The 25,489-nt window shown below is 38.1% G+C and overlaps 1 protein-coding gene across 10 annotated transcripts in view; it reads left to right on the top strand.

The window, feature by feature from the left end:
* Positions 1-25,489, top strand: part of Gria4 (glutamate ionotropic receptor AMPA type subunit 4) — a 371,791-nt gene that overhangs the window by 138,260 nt on the left and 208,042 nt on the right. For all 10 annotated transcript variants that reach the window (XR_008221303.1, XM_052751502.1, XM_052751493.1 and 7 more), the window contains exon 4: positions 6,789-7,028. Coding sequence is in view for 9 of the 10 variants with exons in the window: in XM_052751502.1 (XP_052607462.1) it covers positions 6,789-7,028 (240 nt within the window). In the remaining variant the exon portion in view is untranslated. The remainder of the gene's footprint in view (positions 1-6,788; positions 7,029-25,489) is intronic.

Raw genomic sequence — 25,489 nt, 5'->3', positions numbered from 1 at the left:
GGTATGTCAATGGGAATTATAGTTGGCCATCTTGCCTCCATGCCAGGGAGTTTCCTTTTAACTCAGCATTTCAACATTTTCTGGACAGGGAACATGGGATGATGTTTTCTCTTCTGAAACTATTTCTAGATGACATTGGGGCACTGTTGTCAGGGCACCAAAAAGGATGAAAAGCTAGTCAAAGGCTAAAAGGCTAGTCAAAGGCTAAAAGGCTAGTCAAAGGCTGGGCAATCTGGTATCTGTCAGAATCATATGGCTATCTGACCCTGCAGAGACAGGGAACAATCACATTGGCTGGGCTGGTCCACATCAGCTTTTGGCAAGTCTGGAGCTCACAATCATCTGGAGCAATAGTCAGCAATTGAAGCTTGGAGGTGTCTGCCAGCCAAGTAGAAACCTGTTGAGACAAACTTAAACTATGAACAGAAGTTAAAATTTATGAAGAATGAGGAGATTTATATGAGCAAGAATTGTTGAGACCAAGGTTGGATAAAGCACAGGGACAGATAGCCAAACGAATGGAAACACATGAACTATGAACCAATGGCTGAGGGGTCACCAACTGGATCAGGCCCTCTGAATGGGTGAGACAGTTGATTAGCTTGATCTGTTTGGGAGGCATCCAGGCAGTGGGACCGGGTCCTGTGCTCATTGCATGAGTTGGCTGTTTGAAACCTGGGGCCTATGCAGGATTGCTTGGCTCGGTCTGGGAGGAGGGGACTGGACCTACCTGGACTGAGTCTACCAGGTTGATCTCAGTCCTCAGGGAAGGCTTTGCCCTGGAGGAGGTGGGAATGGGGGGTGGGCTGGGGGGAAGGTGAGGGGGGTGGGAGGGGGGAGAACAAGGGAATCCGTGGCTGATATGTAGAACTGAATTGTATTGCAAAATAAAAATAAAAAAAAAAATTTAAAAAAAAATTTATGAATTTATTTGGAACCCTTAGGACCACATTCCTAGTAACTGGGAAGAGCAGGAGTCCTGAGACCAGGAGAGAGAAAAAATTCATTAGCAATAAGCTGTACTCATCTGGGGTCCTTCCTACCTCTATGAAGTAGATCCAAGGTTTTATGACTCTTTTAATCCTCTGAGGCCTGTGTGAATTATCTTACAAAATGACATAAAAGTTTTAGATACATTAGTATTACCAAGCTGTACTGAAATCCATATCATAGACAAAGCAGGTGATGGGTATCTGCAAAACAGCAGAAGTGGACTCAGACCTTTGAGTCCCAACAAGAACAACAGATTTGGGTTAAAAGCTTGTACATTTCCTTCTGTCCAGAGAGCCAGGTATAAGTTAGACAGAGATTTTTGGCATGATGAGAAGCACTTCCAGGTTTATATTTAGGTATATTTAGATGAAAACTAAAATAAATCTAAAATATTGAGCTTGTGACTAAGCAGTAAGTAGTTATTACTCTACCAACTTATCAGAACTCTATTAAATGTTAAGCTCTGAACTGTTATATCATAGGAGGGGAGAGCAATCTGAAACATTTCTCATACTCTAAATCATTTATTTATCTCTTTACAAATTGCATTTATATCTTAAATCATTTTCTGAGATCCTCAAAGCTTATAAGTGTAGCAGGAATCTTAGAGAGTCTTATTAATGAACTCAAACCCGGGGCCAGTTATTGGGGTGAAATGCCGGATGGTCAGAGAGACAGAACAAGCCACAGCTAACCTCACCTGGCTAACTTCTCAGCTGATCTTGTTTCCTCAGACTGGAAGCCTCTGTGTCCTCATATCCGAATGGCTCTCAGCTGAACTGTGCTGCTAGAAGCCTGAAAGCTTAACCAGCCAAATGCTTCTAGTTTCTGGTCCTCATGCCTTATATATCTTTCTGCTTTCTACCACCACTCCCTGGGATTAAAGGCTCGCTTTCTGGGATTAAAGGCGTGTGTCACTATGCCTGGCCGTTTCCAATGTGGCCTTGAACTCACAGAGATCCAGAGGGATTTCTACCTCTGGAGTGCTAGGATTAAAGGTGTGAGTGCCACCATTTTCTAGCCTTTGTATCTAGTGGCTGTTCTGTCTGTGACCCCAGATAAGTTTATTAGGGTGCATAATATTTTGGGGAGCACAATACCACCACATATAAGCTTTCATATCCTCAGACCTTTCTTAGACCCATATTTAAACCTTTATGACTTATTTAAACTTTTATATCTTAGAACATTTTCTTTAAAATGAGCTAACAAGCTAGCTATAGCTTGTGGATGGATCTGGTTGTCTGATGCTGCCAAGCTGACAAAGTTATAGCTAGCCTACCTGTCAGTACTATCAGAGATCTGAGAAGGATAAATTACATCTGAGTGCAGACCAAGCAACTTCCAGTTCTATAAATGACAGGGACCAGTCCATACCCAGGTCTTCATAGCATTGGAGGCACAAGTATCAGAGCAGCAGCATCTTCTTTGGCAATCAGACCCGTAAGGCAGAGTTTTTCCTGTGGAAGAGGGACACAGGAAAACTGACTTTACTTTCTCTAGGCAAAATTACCCAGTGTCCTACTGCATGTCCACAGTCTGAGCCAGGTCCTGGCAGCAGGTGTTGCATTGGGGCATCTTTCCCTGTTGTCAACATTGTCATAATCCAGGCAGAGACATTGTGGTGCCCCATATATAATCTTCTTTGGAGACCTTGGGTTACTGCTAGGATCTGGGAGTCTGATATAATAACTTTTAGGTTACCATTTTAAATGCCATATTCTACAGATCTCTGAAGTGTGAAGGTTGTCCAGGTATATCTGAATAGACAAACTTTGTTTCTAGTTACTTGTTTTAAGCTCAACCCTGAAAACATATGCAAAAGACTGAGTATATGAAAACATACAATTATTCCTGTAATTACTTACATCAGTACTTAGCATGACTACAATTAAAGAACTTGATTATTTATAAGATGACTGACTATTTACTTATGTTCTCTAACAGCCTACAATAAGTGGCCTTAAAAACAATGATTTTAAATTGAAGCTCTTCTAGTATCAAATACGGGTTCAGTAAAGAAACCAAAACAAAATATCAATATAAAATTGATGACTCAGTTTATAACTTAAGCTTAACAAATTTAGCAAAGACAAGGAGGCTAGGCATACATTCTTAAGCCTCACTGGTTCTCAACTTTCTCAATGCTATTTCACAACTGCAGTTTTGCCATTGTTATGAATATCAATGCAAACATCTGACATACAGGCAATCCTAAGCTACCCCTGTAAAAAGGTTTTTTCAACCCCCAATGGGTCAAGATTCATGGAGTCAGAAGCTGTTCCAAGCCCTTTGCCTTGATCATTGTCTTGCTGCATCACAAGAAATGAATATCCCAGTTTCTAGTTAGTATTTGGTGCTTATGGCTGTGACCCTAGTTTTTAGCATTTTATTTTAAGTCCAAATATTAACAATATAGAGCATTTTATAAACTTAAAATGTCCCATAGACCTATAAATTTAAATATTTTAAAAACTGTCCTTAAAAAGGTTAAGATCTCTCATATATCTTTTTGCACTATCAACAGTAAAATACCTTTTTTTATTTTTAGAGGGAGAAAATATGGCATCACCACAGTCTGTATAAAGTAAAACCAAACTCCAGAGTGCAAACAATCCCAAAGTTCAATATCTGAAATTCATCCACAATCCTTTTGGTTCTTTTACTTAGAGGCTTGGATTAATTTCTTTGGCCCTACCCTTGGCAGCATATATATAGCCTGCCTTCTAGATCTCAGTCTGCTCCATTTCATTGTAGCTGGATGCTTCTGGTGACTATCATCTGGGTGACTCTTAAGTTACAAAGTTTAGCTGCCAGAGCAAGGTACTTTCTTGTGTATAAAAGCACTAAGGTGCAAATTTTATATTTAACCTTTTTTATTAAACACATGTAGCCATCTCTTTAAATTCTGTAGAAGCTTGCTGTTGAATACTTGGCAAAGACATAAGTACTGAGGTGTAAGTCTCTAAATTAGCTTTTTGTTAACCTGAATAGAGCTTTATAACCTTTAGTAAATGATGGTTGCTAGAGGAAAGCCACGTGTTTGCTGTTTAAAGCATGATTTTCCTAAACAATAATTACTTGCACACATACACACAGTTGGATCCAAGTTACATACACATACATACAGTTAAAGCTTCCTTACATTTACACATAGAGTTAAATCCAAGTCACATATATGTCCACATACACACACACATATATCTCCATTTTTAACATAAATAGTTTGCAATGAAGAATCATCAGCTATTTTTAAAATGAAAACCAACCATAATTAACTTTTAAATTCAGTGTTTGCAGGTATAAAAAACCACAACAAACACAGTTCATATCCCCTCTGACCTTCTACCACCTTCTATGTACTTTTAGTCCATTCCTTTGATACCTCAGACATTTACTTCAAACAGATTCTGCTTTTCTTTTCCTTTTTTTTATTTTCTTCAAACACAGAAACTCTTACCAAAGTCTTTCTTGTCATTACCCTCAATAGTCTAGAATATATTGTAAAGCTACAAAATTTTAAACAATAACAGAAATACATGCATATATATAACAAGAATAACTGAATTTGCATCAGCACTACCAACATGAAGAAACTATTGGATCTTAGTGATCAAGGCAGCCCTGGCTGTAGCATTATAACATAGCCACCATAGCTTAGCAACCATAGGCAGTGACATTCCATTCTGCCCTTGGAGCTTAACCTTGGTCAGGTTTAGCCCCAGAGCAGGTCTTGGGAGCCCCACCCATCAGCATGGGAGATGGAGTGCAGCATGGGGACAGAAGATTGCTGCCAACCCCAGATTCTCAAATGCACAAGAACAGCTGACTGGAAGAGACTCCATGACCCAGCTAAGTGTTCCAAGCTAGCCAAAGTCCCACCTGCTCCATGCTGTTCCACCCTGTAGCTCCCTGTGCGGGAGCCCAGCCCAGAACCTGCCAACCATGTCAGGGTCCAGTGGTGCTCATGGTCCACCCTGGTTCCCAGCCATGCCTAGTCCTCATGGCAACCTCTGGGCCCCCCTGACCGCCGCCACCTGTGCCGCTATGCTGCAAAGTCTTTACCCCACAGCTCCCTGAGTGTGGGGGGCCTGGTCCTGAACCTGCTGCATCTGGGCCCCTGCAGTGCTCACAGACTGCCTAGCGTCCCACTAGCACCCTGAGTCCCTGAAGTAGCCCCTGGGCCACTGCAGCTGCTGCCCACCTGACTCACTGTACCACAACAGTGTGTTCCTCTGCCTGCTGCCTGTTCTCCAGTCAGAGAGCAAGGAAGCAATGGGGACAAACTCTTAGTCTGTCCCAGTTCAACCAGTGTAGTACGAATCTTAACAGTTCTTATTAATAAAATCAAACCTGAGGCCAGGTATTGGGGTGAATGCTGGAAGATCAGAGAGACAGAACAAGCCACAGCTACCTCACCTTGCCAGTTCCTCAGCTGATCCTGTCTCCTCAGACTGGAAGCCTCTGAGTCCTCATCCAGAATGAATCTCAGCTGAACTGTTGCTCAAAATCCTAAAAGCTTAACCAGCTTAGTTCCTGGTTTTCATGCCTTATATACCTTTCTGCTTTCTGTCATCACTTCCTGGGATTAAAGGCTCACTTCTTGGGATTAAAGGCATGAATCACCATGCCTGGCTATTTCCAGTGTGGCCTTGAATTCACAGAGACCCATGCCTCCAGAAGGCTAGGATTAAAGGTGTGAGTGCCACCATTTTCTAGCCTCTGTATCTAATGGCTGTTCTGTTCTCTGACCCCAGATAAGTTTATTGGGGTGCACAATATTTTGGGGAACACAATACCACCACAAACCAACGGGACCCTCTGTCCTTTCTGCTGCCCATCTGGCCCCAAAGACTGTCCACAGGAGTAGGAGTCACATCCACACACACAAGCCCAGGCATAAAACATGCATACATGTGGCCACGTTTCTCACACATTCACACATTTATATAGCAGGACATTCCAACAGAAAGGCAAACAATTTTCCCAGGGAAACAGTGTCAACTGACCACACACAGTTTTGGGATTCCCCACCCCTAAACAGATGTGGGGTTCTCCACTAATGTGGCCTGAAATGTCTTTCAGCCCCTTGTGATCACAGTCTGCCCCTTAACCGATCCTGATCACAATCACTGATTTAGGCTAGCCACAGAAACAAAACTGAACACAGGCAGGACAGACAGACAGACACTTATAGGTTGGCTTCAGGCTCTATAGGCAGTGGTCCCGGTGGGCTTGGGGGTCCCTGGACAATCCCCTAAATGTTATGCCCAGATGGTGAGGACCCCCAAAAGACCACCACAGAGATCGAATCCCATATGTAAAAGCAAAGAGCCCTTGTTTTCAAGCTTAGAGCTTGGGCTCCCTGTCCTACACAGCAGTGAGAGCAGAGAGCCCAGAGCCCAGGCAGGGTGGGGTTTTTATCATAGCAGAGGTTGGAGTGAGGGGATTTCCAGGGTTCAAAACCCTGATTGGCTGACATTTGTTTGGGGTGTAGGGAATGTTTGGAATGTCAGGTATTTCTTCTTAGATGCAAGCCCCACTGGGTGGGGTCAGCTTATGGCTTTTCCTGGGTCCAGGTGTTGCCTGCCAGAAGCTGTGTCTGGGCTTCTAAGCCTGTCCTGGCAGCTGTGTGGTCAAGCTGTTTTGGGTCCTCCCCACAAACACACACAATTCCATATCATAAATTGCTAACATTTCAGTGATTTTCTTTTAAACCTTCATAAGCTATAGACTTCAAGTGGCTGGTTTTGGAGTATAACAATTAGTGATGGCCTTCTCTGTTTTTTCCCCAGTCTGTTCCCAGTATTCTAGAGGAGTGTTTGCCATTTTTGGACTCTATGACAAGAGGTCAGTGCACACCTTGACCTCATTCTGCAGTGCCCTACACATCTCCCTCATCACGCCCAGCTTCCCCACTGAAGGGGAGAGCCAGTTCGTGCTGCAGCTAAGGCCTTCATTGAGAGGTGCACTCCTGAGCCTGCTGGATCACTATGAATGGAACTGTTTTGTCTTCCTGTATGATACAGACAGGGGTAAGTCTTATCTTTCTATATTAGAGGAGCTCTAACCTTCAGTCTGAGGTGCCTTTGTATCATTTATGTGACTTAGCAAAAGCATTTTGATCCTTAATGCTTCTAAAGCGAGTGAATAGTTTGGGCATATTATCAATGTTTCAATTTCAACTACTATAAGATGTTTCTAATTTAAAATGCTTCTAGTCCGGCGTGGTGATTTTTCCCTTTGTTCCCAGCACTTGAAAGGCAAAGGCAGAGGCAGGCAGATCCCCATGACTTCTAGCCTGGTCTAAGTAGCAAGTTCCATCCAGGCCAGCTGGAGCTACACAGTGAGACCCTGTCTCCAAGCAAAGCAAAACAAAACAAAACCAGTAACTCCTTATTTCTGAGCAAACCAGCTCTGCAAGTTTGTTAAATTTGGGCCACAGAGAAAAACAAACCAAGGCACTTTTGCTCCATCAGTGGCAATTCTCCCAGAACACTCTTTGATTTCTAGTTCACCAAACTATGTGCAAACATATCAACTGAATAACTCTATTGCTAATTGTCCAGCAGATACCAGCAGGGTGTTCAGTAGATCAATCAGTTCCACAGCTGTGTATTTAAAGAATGCTTCAGATCTCAAAGTTGACGCTCAATCCCAATGAGATAGCCTCTTGCCTCAGATGCCACCCACAAACTGTAGGTTATCTATCTGTGCATTTGATTAACCAGCTTTGAATACATGTTTATCATGCTGCACATTAGGGTTGTAGTGACTGTCTCACTCTGCTTGATTAATTAGCAAGATCAAATCACAGAACTCAGGATCTCTTTGCTTATGTCTTATATACTATAACATTATATAATTGTTCCAAGAAGAGTATGTTTGGCAAAGCATAGAGGGGAAAATTTTCCTTTGACTTATTTTGGAATACCTCCTTTGGTCTGTTTCATTTCTGGCTAGCATTATATTATGTAGAGATGGTTTTTCTGTTCATTGCATAATGTATTTTCAGAAATCTAGCAAATGATATTGTGGATGGTATTGTATATATGTGTCCAATCTCAAAAGAATTCAGTGCCCAAGGTAATGATAGACAGGCAGAAGAATGTGTTTGTGTAGGTGAAGGTTGCATCATATTTTTCTATGTCTACTTTAGGGGCTTTACTGCATGTGTGTTTTTATTTATTTTTTTAATGTGTAAAATCCATTAAATGCTGATTTAAAAATAATATAGGAGAGTGGATGTGGTGATATTTTATTTGTGCTGAAATGTGGTGATATTTTATTTGTGCTGAAATGTGGTGATATTTTATTTGTGCTGAAATGTGGTGATATTTTATTTGTGCTTTAATGAAGTTTGCCTGGAGAATAGAGGAAATAGCAAACCATTTTAAGTAAACATGTAAGTCAGGCAGTGGTAGCACATGCCCTTAATCCAATCACTTAGCAGACGTGGTCTCTGTGTGTTCAAGGCCACACTAGGGAACAGAGCCAAGTGTGGTGACACATGCCTTTAATCCCAGTACCAACCATAGAGACCTGGAGGTCTGTACAGACAGGCAGTGACAAGGAAGTGAGGTAGCTAGGCTAAGATAGCCAGTGAGAGGGCAGAACAGCAAGACAATAAAAGCCTGGGTAGACAGGAAGTTGTGGCATTTTGGAAGCTGCAGAGTTGGTGAGGTAGGTTGGCTGGTGGCTCTCACTATTTCCCTGATCTAAGGCTCTGGTTATTTCATTTATAAGACAGTTTAGCAATTTGTCTTAGAGGTAGAATAGCAGTAATACTAAGGAAATTAACATTAGTATCAACTCATATCACAGTAAAAGTACTGATAACAGCTTCTTTGAAACATCTTCCAGATAGAATTAAAAGAGTATAGGAAAGGGTATGCTCAAAGGTTGACATGGAACTTTTAGTATGTACAGTATATATTGTAAGTGCCATCCTCTTCATCTTCTTAATCTTTAGTTACTAATTACTACACCTGCTAACATTCTGACATCGGCTTCTTCTTTGTAGCCCCTTTCAGATAGGACTAGAATGGCACACCCTCTGCAGTGACCCTGGTCCAATTAAGAGAGGAATGGTTAATGTCTGTGATATATATATTCTCCTCTTTATCTTCTCCATATCTGGTTTCTAATTGTCACACTTGCTACATTCTGATTTCTACCAGGGCTGTGCTTCTTGACTCCCCAACCTCATTTTAAAGATAAAATATGATAATTGGCAAGTGAAGGCAAATGAATTAAGAAGCTTCCAGATTCTATGCAAGTATAACATGAGAAAGTATGAATAATTTGCTCTTAATACTTCACTGAAGTATGTCCTAGATCAGGAAAAGAAAATCTTTCCAACCCACAAACCAAACACAAAAAATTTCCTGAAGTCTTAAATTTTCTTTTGGTAAATCCCCATGAAAACACTCAAGCAATTATCTATGTTATAATGAATTCATCGGGATTTAGAATACATTTTTATAATTAATCCAAACACATCTAGCTATAAACATTGACTTACATACTTGTTGCCTCTTTCCAAGTATAAGGATAATCCATTCCCGTCGAAGGAAGATAGCGTTATTGTTTGACCAAGGACAGCAAGACAGCCAAGAAAGATGAGGGTATATAAACAGTCACAGAGTCTTGTAACTAAGATAGAATCAGTAGGCAAAAACAGGCAAGGAACCTCCTTCTCTCCATAGCAGAACTTTCAGATGGTGTGATGTTTACTTCCTGTCCTTCTTAACTCACAGCTCCACAGGCTGGCACCATCTTGGGTTTTTTTTTTTTTTTTTTTTTTTTTTGGTTTTTCGAGACAGGGTTTCTCCGTGTAGCTTTGCGCCTTTCCTGGAACTCGCTTTGGAGACCAGGCTGGCCTTGAACTCACAGAGATCCACCTGGCTCTGCCTCCCGAGTGCTGGGATTAAAGGCGTGCACCACCACCGCCCAGCTCATCTTGGGTTTAAAAAGGGAACAATGGGTTGAGAATAGAGAAGATGAAGCCAATTCAGTGAGCCTCCCTATTGTGGAAAAAGATCCATGCTTTCCCATTGTATTCTACTGTTTCTGATTAAGACTAGAGGAGTTACATTGAGGAATAATGTAAGAGCTAGTAAGAAGATAGGAAGAAAGGCCATGAAATGTCATGTCCTGGGATAGATGTAGCCATTACAATCATGAACTCATAGTAGCTACAGATGTCTACTGCATTCTCTTTGCCAAGAACAGATACATCAACACAGGCAAGGATAGAAAATAGAGCCCTACCCTTACTGATAAACTATTAGCTACTGATGGATTCAGGGAGTGACAAAGTGTCTTGAGTTGTGTGCCTACTGATGACCCCACATGTGTGTAATGGATACTTCCAAATCTATAGTTTCACCTGCCTAAACCAAATGGATCACTAAGCAAAGCCAAAGTCACGAGCCTTGGAAAGAGATAGGTAGGGGTAAGGGAGAGTTGTCCTAGATAAAAGGGAGATAGAGGGACTTGAGCAGAGAATAATCAGAACACATTATATTTTTATATTAAATGATCAAACAATAAAATTAATAAAAGTTCAGCAAGGAAAATTTTGGAGGATTTGAAGGTAGAGAGCTGAAAGTTAACCTGAATGAGTGCTATAATCTAACAAGGACTACCAAAGAAGGGGATTGAGAAAAGAACAATAAACAATGGCAAAGGTGACCACAGAAAGAATAAAGCAGAGCAAATAGGAAAATAAGCTGTCAGTTGACGGAAAGTCCTGAAGATGAATAGGTGCCTTCAGTGAGTTCTTGCTTCAGACAGCCTTTTAAACATGTGCTAGCTTAGTGTGACCTAAATGGGGAATAAGGGCAGTGCATATCAATCCCTGGAAATGGCTCTGCTGTGTTAGTTTGTTGGCATTTGTCTTAGTCACTGTTCTATTGCTGTAGAGAGACACCATGACCAAGGCAATTCTTATAAAAGAAAGTATTTGACTGGAGGCTGGTTTACACTTTCAGGGGTTTAGACCATTACCATTATGACTGGGATCATGGTCACACACATGGCACTGGAGAAATGGAGACACAGTTGAGAGATTTATGTCCTGATCCGCAGGCAGAGAGAGAGAGAGAGAGAGAGAGAGAGAGAGAGAGAGAGAGAGAGAGAGAGAGAGAGATTGGCCTGGTATGGGCTTTTGAAACTTTAAAGCCTACCCCCATGATACATGCCCTCCAACAAGAGCACACCTACTCCAATAAGGCCACAACTATATGAGCCTATGGGGGCTGTTCTTATTCAAACCACCACAGCATCTCAAAAGGTGCTAGAAACACATTGTTTACTGACAGTTCTACCTGGGTGGGTGTTCTTTGCCTAGTTCTTTTGGGCTATCATTATTCAGCCATTGAACAGGAAATAACAGTAGGCAGATATGACTAAGGCCTTTGAAGTTCTTCACTGGAAAGGTGAGTCTTTACCACAGCCTGGAAATTCAAAATTGCAACAAGCAAATGTAAAGTGAGTGCATAGGAATCCAGAGCCTGATTTTTCCCACGTTTATTATTTTAAACCTTTTTTTAAAAATATTAAATCTGTGTGAAGACTTTTTTATTTGCTAGAGCTCTGAATTTACTTCAAAAATTCAAAAATGCGTAATTCAAATTTGTCTGAGTTCTAAGGCAAAACATGTTAGATTGATAGAATATGGATATAAAGGTTCAGTGTAGTTTTATCTGAAAAGAACAGGCCACTTACGCTTTCTTAACAATTCCATATTTTGGATGACCCGTGATCTTCTAAAATGGTTCATGACTGCCTGAGAAGTCTTTTATAAAACAATAATAACATTCTAGATGATGATTTGAAAAACTGGGGGAAAAGAATTTCCTTGCGGAGCTCTGGTTTAATACACTGCCTAAAGAAAAAAATATGATGGCAAATCTATGTCAACTGTAAAGTTTCAATTAACAATATGCCTTAGGCATTTTTCGCCATGATAAAACAGGATTAGAGAAAGCAAAAACTTACCATGTCTTGCAATGGAAAAAATTAGTTGTTAGATGCAAAATACAAATTTCCTAGCTGAAGTCTTAAAACTCTTGCCAGTCTTTTGCATACCCAAGTAAAATATTTTTGTAATACTGTAGCCAAGACGTTGGCAGTAGATGATCTAAGGCCGCAATGTTAAGTACCTGTTTTCAAATTCAAGCTTTATAAGTTATTACACTTGACCTTGAACAAGTGCTCAAATATTACTAGTTTTGAGTTACTTTTCTGTACTTAAAAAAAATAGAATTAAAAAACATATCTACTGGGTCATTTATTATGAGTCACACATAAAACGCTTATAAAGGGAATACTGTATTAGAGATATCATTCCTTTATTGTTATCATCAATATTACCAGCATGGTGGTTCTATTTAATTGTGAGTTAAATCCCTGAATAGTTATTATTTTAATATTCTTTTGTTTGTTTGTTTGTTTTATTGGTTTTTCCAGATAGGGTTTCTTTGTATAACATCTCTGGCTGTCCTGGAACTCGCTTTGTCCTCAAACTTACAGAGCTCCACTCCCCTACCTGGCCATTTTAATATTCTTACTCATGAGTTAAAGGTGTTCAGTTGATAACTGATATTATGGAGAAAGGCTATGGCCATTAAATACCATGTTACTTAATAAGAGTAACCTGTATTGAATTCAAAATTCCCTAATTGTAAGAACAAGTGACGTAGTATTCATGTGCAAATATACACACACCTTACTCATTTTCATTTTAGAAGTCTTAATATTTAACCCCAAAATTGATAGATTCTTGTTGAGAGCCAGAGAAAAATTTTTATTTGAGATAATTTGTCTATAACTGGTAGGTGACTCTAGAATTATTCTGGTCTGTCACCTTAACAAAATCTCTATCAGACATTGTACTCATTTCTTTTAGTGCTCCTGCCACAGATGTTTGTTTCACAACATGGACCAGTAAAATCCTGTATCCTAACAATCTACATAATAGCAAACAAAATGCTCAAGGAACATCTGAGATTAATATCAGAGGAGCAATGTCAAATCCAATGGAGGGGCCATGTCTCAGAATGTATGCATGGATCACAGTTAGAGTAAGGTCAGCTTAATGTATAAATACAGCATCTTTTAAAAGGAATGGGCAAACTCATATTCAAAGTAAAAGAAGACTGTAATCCTCTTTCTGGGCAGCACAGTGGAGGCAGAAATAATCAAAACATCTATAAAAGTGTAAATGAGCAAAGAAAGCACACCAGGTAGCAGACCCAAGCAAAGAAGTGAAGTATATCATGGAGTTTTGTGAATGGGTAGAAGTTGGGTTTGAATGGAACCTGTGCTGCATGGACTTATTGGAAAGTAGAAGCTAAAAGGCTGGCAGCCTTCACTAAGATCATCTTAGAACCATGGAGTATCTTATTTAAGCGACTCTCAAAAACTCCTAGACATCTATGAGACAAGAATCTTCCTTTCATAGTAGAATTCAAAACAAATCTACTGAACCCATAACAATCATCCGGAGTTCTTCTTACCATTTTATCTTTTCTTGGGTGGTGGTGGTTCATGCCTTTAATCTCAGCACTCAGAAGCAAAGGCAGGTACATGTGTGAGTTTGAGGCCAGGTTGCTCTACAGAGTGAGTCCCAGGACAGTCAGAGCTACAGAGAGAAACCTTGTCTCGAAAACAAACCATTTTATCTCTTCCTTGGGGTGATAACAAAATAGATTTTATTATCTAAAGAAAGTAATCATTACCACATAAAAGATTATGGTCTCACTGTTTTCTAAAGTTTTAGGGTTTTTTTTTTTTTTTTCTGTTTAACGGGATCCAATTAAGAGCATAACAATCATCCCCCACTGTAGAGTGAACTCAATACACATCTTACTGTTGCTAAGCCTGGGTCTTTAATTTGAAAGGTGAATAAAACAATTTTGTGAGGTTCATCTCACTCAGATAATTTTGCATATTTACCGAGTGATAAACCCACACCTCACCAAAAATAATGCCACAGCATAGGGTATTCCCTGTAAAAATATATTGCACTCCACTTCACCCTATAACCTTTAACTAAATATGATGCTATAGCAAGAAGTATTTTCTGTGACTGTTCATGGTTCATGCCTTCATTCCATTGGTAACTATTTAGCCTTCCACAGATGAATTTTTTAAGAGACTATAGAAGAGAAATATTTCCATCAGTTTTTACTTAGGGAATATTTGAATTATGACTCACTTAAAAATCTGTTCTCTTTGTAAATCTCTTAAAATACCTTAAACACAACCTTGAAATGCCACCTCAGAAATAGAAAATAAACAGAAACTGAAATTAACATGAACATTTGTCACTGAAGCACACTAATGCTGTTCTTTTTCTGTAGTTTTACATACATCATAGTGAAACATCTTAATGTCTATGTAGATTTTTCCCCATGAAATGTATCTTACTTGAACCATTTCACTTACTTCATTTTTTGAATTTTAAGTTATTTTTATTATATTAACTAGTATTCACTCAATTATATAGAAAATAATGGTAATAAAAATATACAGTTTGCAAGAGTGCTAGTGAACACCTGTAATGGGAGCTTGAGGCAGGAAAAGTGTGAACTAGAGGCCAGCTTTGCCTCATAATAAGTTCAAGGTCAACAAAGAAAGACCATGTTTTAAATAAATACAAAAACAAAAAATAGAAAAATCAAAATCTGCCTGTCTTTTAAGTCTAAAAACCACTCTTTTAAAGCAAATTTATATTATAAAGATCCCCTCCCCAAAAGAAATGCATTAATTTGCACAAAAACCATAAATGGTATATCACAAATTCAAAGGTTATAAGTGTCTGAAACAGTTACTGATTGGGGAGGACAAGACTGAGGGTAAACTGTGGCCACCTGTGGTAGGTGCATGTTGCCTTCATATTACTATAGTTGGGGAAAGGTAGGTAATGTTTGAAGGGGGAAACAGCAAAGGATAAAACTAAATAGCTTAAATTTTTATTTTAATCAAAACATTTCTCTTAATAGTCCCTGGACTGAACACCAATGTTTCTTGTCTAAAAGCATGGAAAGAAGGTGGGTTTAGGCTTACAATTCCTCAAGAGAACATAGCTATACAGTAGCAAAATGAAACCATTGGGTCAGACATTACAACAGCCAAGGTGCTCATCAAACCCAGAAGCACATGACCAGTGATGCCATATGTCCATACAGGGCCCAGCCATGTCCTCAAGAAGAGGACCACTGGAGCAACACAGGCATTAGAAGTGGGCTCAAAGAACACCCACATTAGCTCTAGCCCCTTATACAGCTGCAATTAGTACAAATAGACAGGCTGAGAAGTGAATTAAATGTAACTGAAGTTTTTCAAATTTGACATAGAGAAATATATCCTGAATCTTCTCTAATATTCTGTACAAATCAAAAGGTTAAAGTTGTTGAATTATTCAAGAAATAACAGCAGTCAAAGTATATCAGCCATAGCAGCATGTGTTAAAACATAAAAGACTCACATACATGAGTTAGATTAATGAGCTTCTGAAAATGTCCTGGACCCTGAATGTTAGTAAAGATATTCCTCTACTGAAAGAAAACAGCAATGTGGAGATCACTATGGATCGTACAGAATCACATCTGACTCCACATTCAAATTTCAATAATTAGTATTTACCAGTTCCTTTTAAATTGAAAGTTTCTTTTCATTTGTTTGTTTGTTTGGTTGGTTGGTTTTTTGTTTTTGTTTGCTGATTTTGTTTTGTATTTAATGTGCATTGGTGTTTTGCCATGGGTGTTGGGTCTCCTGGAACTGAAGTTACAGACAGTTGTCAGCTACCATGTGGGTGCTAGGAATTGAACCTAGGTCCTCTGGAAGAACAGTCAGTGTTCTTAACAGCTGAGCCATCTCTCCACACCCCTACACCCATTGATTTTCTTAATTGAAATGTTTAACCTCTAGAAAAATAGTCATTAAACTACAACCAAGGGAGTGGATTTGACTACTTCTTGTAAACAAAAATCTTAGTGGAACACACCACATCCAACCTTTGGGTGTTGTCTGTGGCTGCTTTTATATTGCTATTATATCAGAGACTATATAACCCATAGAAGTCTAGAATATTTGCTAGCTGAAAACAGCAGTAAATTACTTCTAATAATATATTTTTGTGTCTGTAGAACAGAGCATTGCTCAGCCCTCATCAGAGAAGTTTCTTCATGCAGTAAATGAGAATTAACACCAAGAGTCATGATTGAACAGTGTGCAGAGGGTGAGAGAGCTTTGGAGCACTCAGCCCTAAATGGGATATCTGCATCAAACTGTTCTCCTCAAGGCTCGAGGATTTGTGTGGGAAAGGAAGAGGAAATATTGTAAGAGACGGAGGTGGTGGATGACTCCAATGTCTTCCAGAAACAGGGCTGACACACATGAGCTCAGAGACTGTGACAGCATGCACAAACCCTGCACAGGCTCAAACCAAACAAAACCCTAGCACTGAGAAAGAGAAGTATACACAAAGTACCCCGCCTCTAAGAGCTATTTACAATTGATACCTACTGGGAACGGGAAACATCATTTTTCCCCAATAGAGTATCACTAAGTATATTAACCATATTCCAGACCAGGCCACATATTCAGGTGTAATTGGCCAATACAAAATGAGCTATGTGCTTTATTGTGCACTTTATGTTTTTTTGTTTGTTTTCTTACTGTTTTTTCTTAGTTTGCTTATTTTAGTTTGCATTTTTTGTTTTTTATGTTTTTTTTTTTTTTTTATGAAGTTGGGTCAGTAGGGAAGTGAGAAGAATCTGAAAGGAGTTTGGGGAGGGAAAATAAGATCAAAATATATTTTATGAAAAAATTAATTAAAAAATTACTAGCTGGATTTTTAGAAGACTTTGAAAATTCTTAGACTATTCATTGAAAATTGATTACTTCAATAGAGTCATTTTATATAGGAAAGATATTCAAATCTATGAGATACATATAGATATGTGTGAATTCATTCCTAAAGAACAAATTTTCATAATACAAAAATATCTTCAAAATTACTCATAAAAGCAATTCAATAAACATTTGTGAAGTTTGTTTTTGATTTTATAGAAGGATGTGATTGTGGATGCCATAGAAACAGTATTGTTAATCTTCAGTATCATCAACATAGTGGCTTTCACCATATTTGACCTAGGAGAGTCTTAGCTGCCATTTGCAGTGGGATATTCTTTCGATAACTGAGTAAGTAGGATGTAGCACTTCCCACTTAAAGGCTGTATCCTGGTCTTCAGGGTACCATTGACTCATAGTTCTGATCAAATCCTTCATTTAAAAATAACAAACCAAGATTTTTATGCCTACTGTTTGTTTACATTTCTGCATGAGATAGGCCTATGAAAAAGAAAACCATTTCCAAAAAATGTTTTGGACCTTAATGTATATATGATTTATGACACATGAACTGAAGTCAAACTTAACATGAGATGGTGGATTACCACTTCAGTCATATTTAAGGTTATTTTTATTTGTGTTTGCCTTGAGTTTCATGCTAAAGTATCAATCTATATATTTTACATTAAACTTGGAATTATTGTAATGTGATAAAAAATAGTTTTCCTATAATAAAATTAATTCAATTATTTCTAAAATCCTAATTGGATCTATGTATTTGAATGAGCTTTTGTTTGTTTTGATGACTTACACACAAATTCTGTTAAGTAGATTAAAGGAGGAGGTCCCATTAGCTCTAAAATATGTGTTTATCACAGCCTCCTAAATCATCTTTCAGACTTCATTCTTACCCCAAACTGAGTTTTTCCATCACTGTCCTTACCCAAACCATAACTGTCATTCATGGTAAATCTCCTCACCTAGGCAGATCACCCAAAGCTGCCCAGGGTTCTCAAAAATCATTCAATATAAAATCCAAGTACTTGTAATAGCATGCCAGGCACACCCATCTCTAATGTCTTGCCATATTCTCATTGCTCTGCCCACAGTATTCTTTCCACAAATGAAAGACAAATCTTTCTCCCTTTGCTCCTCCAAATCTTTTCTCAAAGCTGTCTTCTCACAGCAAGGGCTTCCTGACTGCTTCTACACAAATCTCCTACTTCCATGCCTTTGTTTGTGTGTTTTGTGTGTAACACACTGAGTTTAGTTAGGGCCACATGAATAAGTACAGGTAGGGATTATTTACTGAAGCTTGGACAGCATACTCATGACTATACCACTGAATAAATTTTTTTTCCTCAAGAGACTATTGACTGCTAATAGCTCCTCAGAAGAGGTGGGGTCTCTTCAGCCCATTGTAGAAAGTTGATAGGTGCCATCTTGTGTCTGTCATTTTCAGATAATCACAGCTCTGTGAGTTCGTGAATCCTGTAGTCACAACAGCACTCCATAACACTCTTCACTCTTCCCCATCCCCTGCCTCTTACATTCTTTTCACTCCCTTCCAGAATACTCCTACTGTCTATCATGACATTGCCCATTTTCCTTCTCCAGTTTCTTTTTCTCTTTCACACATTTCAGCTCTTTTCTTTCTCTGTGCTTTACTTATTTATTGAAGGCTATATCACAACAGGGCATTTAGTTGGTTTAGTCATTGAAATATTCTCATGATCTAGAATTATACCTGGGACACTGAAAGTGCTTCAGATGTACATTTTTTTAACATGGGTGAAAATAATTGACAGGAATAATGAAGGACTGGGCATGCATATTCACTTGATAATTTTCATGGCAATGGTTGGTTCAGTTGGTTCAAAAGCCCAGGAATACACCCTGTGGGTGGCTTTTAGGACATATAGAAACTCACAGCTTTCTGCTCTCCCTCACACTTTATTAAATTATCTTTAATTGACTAAGCAAATAGATGTTTGTTTTAGATCATACTTTAGAATTTATAATACTGTGTTATGGTTTAGAAAGATATAGAATAGGTAGGAAAACTCTAATAACTTGCTCTAAATTCAACAAGCTTAAGCCCAGTGTATATTGATTTTGGATGAAGAACCATACTGAACAGAAATATGAGTAAAAAAGCAAAACTATGAATAAATCAAAAGGACTATCAGATAAATGAGAAAAAATGTTTTAAGTGGTATCTGAGATTTATTGGAGCATTTATATGATAATAGGAAGTGCTTTTGCAGTATAACCCTGTCAAGTCTGGGGCAACAAGCCTTACACGTATAAACTCATTCATTTGAAATTAAGTATGTGATACTGTTTTCATTTTACAGAAGGGAAAACTGAGAACCATCATGGCTATAAACTTGTTCAAAATCACACAGGAACTTAGTGGCCAGTTAAAGTTTTCCTTGAAGGCAGTTGGAATTCTGAATCTGTACTATGAACAACTTTGTTCTGCCATGAAGACTTCCATCTTTACTTTAAAACAGAAATATCCAAAGAGCATTATAGGGAAAGCAGGCTCTGGACAATTAGGTACTCCATATCCTGGGCAACCCTAACAGTTCCTGAAAGGCTCAAAAAGAAAGGGAAGAAAGAAAGAAAAAAGAGCCAGCCACTGATCCAGATATCTCTGCTTCAGAATGTATTTCAGCATGGGCATCTGAGTTCTGCAGCTGCCGTGTGTGCTCTGTTGTGTGGCCACAGGTACTGGCTGTACGAAGAGAGCACACAACAGCAGTGACAAGGCAGGCTCAGTGGGGACTTCCAGCACGGGAGGTGATGCCAAGCAACTACTGAGAGTCAACATGCATGTGCCAGTTTTCTTCCAAATGCTTTTCTATTGAAGAAAAACAAATGTCTTCAATGAGAGTAATGGAAGTAAACAGATTAGAGTCCAATATTGAATTTTAGGAACTTTAAGCATTGCTTTGGTGTCCTTGGAAAAAAATTCAAGAAAAAGAAAAAGAAATCATACTAGACACCTTAAAGGAAAAAAAATAAAATCAAATAATACACAAAAGCTTAAGGGAAAGGGGCTCCAGTTCCTAATATATTGTCATTCTGTACAATTACATAAATACCTGTGAGTGATCGACACTGTGCTCTGTACTTAGTAAATCCACATGTAAACTGTAGATATGCACAGAAAAGAGAAAACAGGATTTACAGACAGAATAACAAGTTTCCAGTTTGAGACTAAGTAGAGGGTAGAATTTAAAATAGCATATAAGATGTTAATGGAGGCTTTTAGGTAAAAGAAAAAGAATGCATCCCAGGGAGATGAATTGAGATGAAAAGAAGAAGCAAGGAGTTGGGATCAGCAGGAATGGTAAGTAGTCCACATTAATATGAAGCAATGCCCAGCAAGTGAGCTATGAGCCATTAAGGAGCACTGCATCCTTGGATTCTCTAGCTCCAAGTCAGAGACAGGACATATAATTGGTGTTTGGTTAGTGCTTAGTGAATAGCATCCTCCTGTGAAGCTAACCATGCTCTAATTGAGGCACTGCAAAACTACAGAACTTTAGAGAGGGCAGGTCATTTTGCTCAGAGGAAACTTTAGAAAGGACAGCATTTGAGTTGAGTCAAGTATATAAACTGGGAGATTCCATATAAATAAAGAGGAGTCTTTAAAAAAAATAGAAAATTATGGTGTTGTACAAATAGTAAATAACTCAGTTTTTGCTTAGGAAGAGAGGGTGTAGGATGAGTGATTCCAGCAGGGAGAATGAGGAGGATGAAGAGGACCGGGGTTAGGACAACTATGAATTGGAATATGTTGGATTGTAAAAGCCCCACCTAAGAATTTGGAAAATGTGCCCTAGGTGAAGTAACACCAATGGTTATTTTAAAATAAATTAATTTATGATTAAAGTTCATACTTTAGACACTGAACCATCGTAAAAGATTCTGTGACTAGAAAATCAACTGTAATGTCACATTGTGATGTGTACAAAAGTAAAAAAGAGCATCATGTAACACATATGTAAGTGCAAAGAAGGTGTGGGGTGCATGAGTCAGCGAGTGGGTCGGCTTCAGTCAGAGTTTATCATTTGGATTTGCAGTCAGATCTTATTTTTAAAGATGTTTGCTTTGAGTTTGATTTAAAAAATAAAAGAAATAAGATATAAACTACAACTTGAATTGAATCCTGGATCCCTACAATCTCTATGTATTTTTATCACATAGCCCATATGCTAGTGAAAGTATCAATATGCCCATTTCATGTATTAGTCCTTATTATAGTCAGGTATGTATAGAACAAAGATGCTAATGAGCTCTAGTTTGCTATGAGTTTATAATGTATCTAGCGTCCTAAAACAAAGAGAGTTAGTTCCATGCTGATGCCTTGATTGAATTCTGAAGCCCTTTATTTAAAGACAATTTTTAGTTGTGGGTGCATATTCATAATGTGGTTACTTTGCTCTAAAGACTTTGTAAGTTTCCAAAGAAAAGTTATGTTCTTGAAAAAAATTATTAAAAAAAATTAAATGTATTGATTGATATCTTTGATTATTAACCAGTACATGTTTATCAAATTTTATGTGCTGTCTTCATTTGTCAAAACACATATAAATGCATTTTTAAAACTTTGAGTACTTGGTCATATGTTTTTCAGCCTCTCTTCTATTCATCCAAAGTATTTCAAAAACTTACTTTAGTATTTTCTATAGTTTGGATCTGAAAAGTTCTCTCTAAATCCTGTGTGCTAGAGCTTGATCCCTCTCTTTATTGAGGGTTGATGGAAATCTGGTGGAGATGCTTAGGTCATTTGGGACTTATTCTCAAGAGATGATGGAAACCTGCCTGTTTCTTACCTCTTATTCACTTCTTGGTCATGAGACCAGAATTTCTGCTATACTACCTGCTTTGCCGTCATATGCCACCACAGACCCAGATCAACAGGCCACCTATACACTAACAAACACCTCTAAAACTGTGAGCCAGAATAAACCTTCCCTCTTTGTAAATTAATTAATCTCAATTTTTGTTATAATGGAGAAAATATGATTAACACTTCATTTTAATCCATACTTCTTTCTTGTGGGGAGTAGAGGGTTGAGACAGGGTTTCTCTGTGTAGCACGGACTGTCCTGGAATTCCCTCTGTAGACCAGGCTGGCCTCAAACCCACAGCCTCTACCTCCTGAGTGCTGGAATTAAAGGTGTGCACCACTACCACCTGACTTAAACACTAACTCTTTAATAAACCTAATCACCCAATTTCTTTTGAGCCTAGAATGTCATGTATTCCTAAAGGAAAGGCATAGAGTAAGATTACTTGACTCCTTACCAGCTGACTGGGGCTCTCACTTCTGGTAAATTATTCATTCCTCTGCTTACCCAACTGATTTACTCAAAACTCTATTACAAGTGTTTCCTAATTTTCACAGATATCAAAGTGGAATATTTTCTATTCAGTTCTCTTCAGATCTCCTTACATAAAATAAGAACTTTCACCATGAGACCCTCTATATTCTATCAACATCAAAATGCTCTGAATTTGCATCCATTTCTTCCTAGTCAGTCCCTCTCACCATGAGGAAATAATCCTTCCCTGCCAAAACTAACCCTCCTAGTAAGCCATGGCTTTCCTCATACTCAAAGATGCTTCTTTTAAATTGGGAGTTCATGGTCTTCTCTCTGCCACATCCTACCTTATAATACACATAGCCCCCATGTTCTATCATACACAGATGACCAAAATTTCAAAAAAACAATATTTTTTTATAATGACTGTAATCTTACATATTTTCTGCTTACTGGAGGACTGAAAAGGCATGTGGACAGGGCATCCAATGAATGTGGTGATGAGACAATGAGAAAATGATTGATGACCAAAGGATGCAATGGTATCACTGCTCCTCTTTCTCCATCTTCAAAGTCCTCTACTTTGCATTTCTAAATTTCTCTTCTCTTGTCACATAGCTTTCTCCACTGCATATGTTTACAATTAGAAAAGCCCAGATAATTCAGGATAATCTCTAAATAAATCTTTAATTTGATATGATCAAATCAGGGGAAAATGTGTTTCCAAGTAAGCTAATAATCATGGGCTCCCATGGGTTAAGAACTGTATATTTTAGGAGAGTCCAGTTGCTCACATTGGACACATAAAACACAGTAACTGATTATGTATATAATTCTGAATGCCTTATAAAATACACTTACCTGAAGGAGAAATAGTTATGAAAACAAAGAAAGACATCTGAAGGAAAAAGTAGATGGAAGAAAATGAGGGAGCAACTCATCAGCAGAGTGCTTCCCTGCGGTGCACAAGGCCCTGGGTTCAAAATCCAGAACTAAAAGTAATAATTACAGATAAGAAAATTATATTACAAAATTTTCTATTCAAAAGCAAAACTGACTGGCCAATGATAATTCAATAAAACTGAGTATTGACATGAGTTGGAATTAATGGAAACTAGATTTGTGTGTGTGTGTGTGAATGTGTATGCATGAATATATGTATGCATGTACATAAGTGTTTATGTAGTTTAATTCAGGCAGGAAACAGAAACCACTTCTTGGAGGACTCAGCTGACATCTAGCATGCAAACATATGAGCACGGAGAAAACATACATCATTAAGTGTTCTCATTTCTGTAATAAGGAATGTAGGAGATTTTAATTTTTTTCTTTATTCTTATTTTATAATTTTTCTTTAAGTATTGGTTTTAAAATCATAAAAAAATAATTTTAAAGGAAAGCAAGGTGGTGTATAATAAATTTAAGACAGTATTCCTTCCAAACACATAACATTTTGACCTTTAGTTATATGTTTCAATAAGCCAGAAATTTTTATTTATATGGGATGATTTATAAAATTGCACAATAATGGCAGATAAATGATATTCAAGTATATCACTCCTCAAAGACATCAAGGATGTTTTCTTTTTAATATCTGTTCATCTTCCCTCATACTGTCATATTTCATTTAAATAAAAATCTTAATTATTTGATTAAAAATACCTGCTATCCATTTTAATACATAACTGCTCCATCTGAATTCATTCCTACATTGATGTGGTAACCATTCATCCCCATCATTCTATTTATTTGTTTGTTTTATTATTGTGTGTGTGAGTGGGACCGAGTCATGTGAATGCATAACACAGATGTAGAGGAGTCAGTTCTTTCCTTCTGCCTTTTCATGGATTTTGCAGATTGAACTTAGGTTAGCAGGCTTATACAGCAAGTTCCTGAAGCAGCCCTTTTCTTATATTTTTGGTTGTGAGCCTAGCCTTTAATGGCTGAGCCATCTCTCCAACCCTAAGCAGCCCTTTTCAATCATTTCACTGAGAGAAAAACGGGTGTAAAATAACAGCTACAGAAATGTTGTTCTTGGGGACATTTGGGTGAAACAATAGAAGTGCCACTGATGTAAAGCTTTGTAGATCTCACAAGTCAGGAAAACAGAGGCTTCAGAAAGCATAACACTAGGAACTGAAGGCCCGACAGGGTCTGCTTCATTCTTAGTTTGTGTGCTACATTTCCAAAAAAAAAAAAAAATTTCAATTGGCCTCAGTATGCCAAGGAACTCTTTTATACAAACAACTGAAGACAATCAGGTACTCGCAGTCTGCACTGATGATTTTAAACATTGTGCTGTTGTTGTTATTAATGTTTTTTCATTCTAAGTACAGAGGTTTGATTTTGTAGATGATGCAGTTGTGAAAAGAGACCACTGTGTGCTATACACAAATCCTTGGAGAGATCTTTGCCGGTTTCCTGTTCTATTTAAATGAAAACATTAAGAACACCAAGTAAAGAAGAAGCATTTCAGAACACAGACTCAACACTTGATCCCCTCACAGTTTTATAGTGTAGATCTTGGTTCATGCTCCACATGATCATAATAAACGAAGCATAGAATGATGATATATATTCATACTCACATGAAACTATGATCATAGTAAAGTAAGCATAGTGATGAAATGTGTTCAAACTCATATGCAATAATTCACATTACAGTCTGAGAAAATCAATCATTTTTATTTGAGAGTTACCCTGTGGAATATAGAACAGATTCTTTCATGAAGACACCTGTACTGACTGAACTGTCTCCTTAAAGTGGTCAAGGTGTTAACATAATAAAACTACTGAATATAATCTAAGAGTAATAGATGTCAGACGCCTAGCCTGATATAGACACTGATGGCCTGCTTCAGTATCTTTTCCTGTACAGTCTTCCTATATAATTACAAAATATATACTTTACTAATAATGGAAATGAAAGGCTAAGTCACAGATTATCGATAGATCACAGAAGTATGGTTATGAGCCATACATGATATAGTCTGTGGTGTTAAAAGAAGGAAAGAAAGCATCAGACATATGTAACAAAAGCAACCTGCATTCTAGGGGTCTGATGTGTCTAATAATAAGAATTTCCATTTTATAGGGTGAATATGTTAAATCTCACAAACTGTAAGAGTGCCTTCAACATGGCCTATAATCACATCACTGATAAACTTGCTACTTCTGAGTTCATAGGTTTGCTAAAGCTGACACTTGATATTCTACTTTAAATGTTGCTCATGGAAATATTTCAATCTCACTGCACCTTTAGGAATTGCATAAAAAGAAAGTTAAGACTATAT

The sequence above is a fragment of the Peromyscus californicus genome, unplaced genomic scaffold (genome assembly GCF_007827085.1).
Source record: "Peromyscus californicus insignis strain IS unplaced genomic scaffold, ASM782708v3 Scaffold_11__1_contigs__length_118956290, whole genome shotgun sequence".
NCBI classification, from domain to species: domain Eukaryota; kingdom Metazoa; phylum Chordata; class Mammalia; order Rodentia; family Cricetidae; genus Peromyscus; species Peromyscus californicus.
Note: the sequence above shows the minus strand (reverse complement) of the source record. Positions and strands in the feature narration are given on the sequence as shown.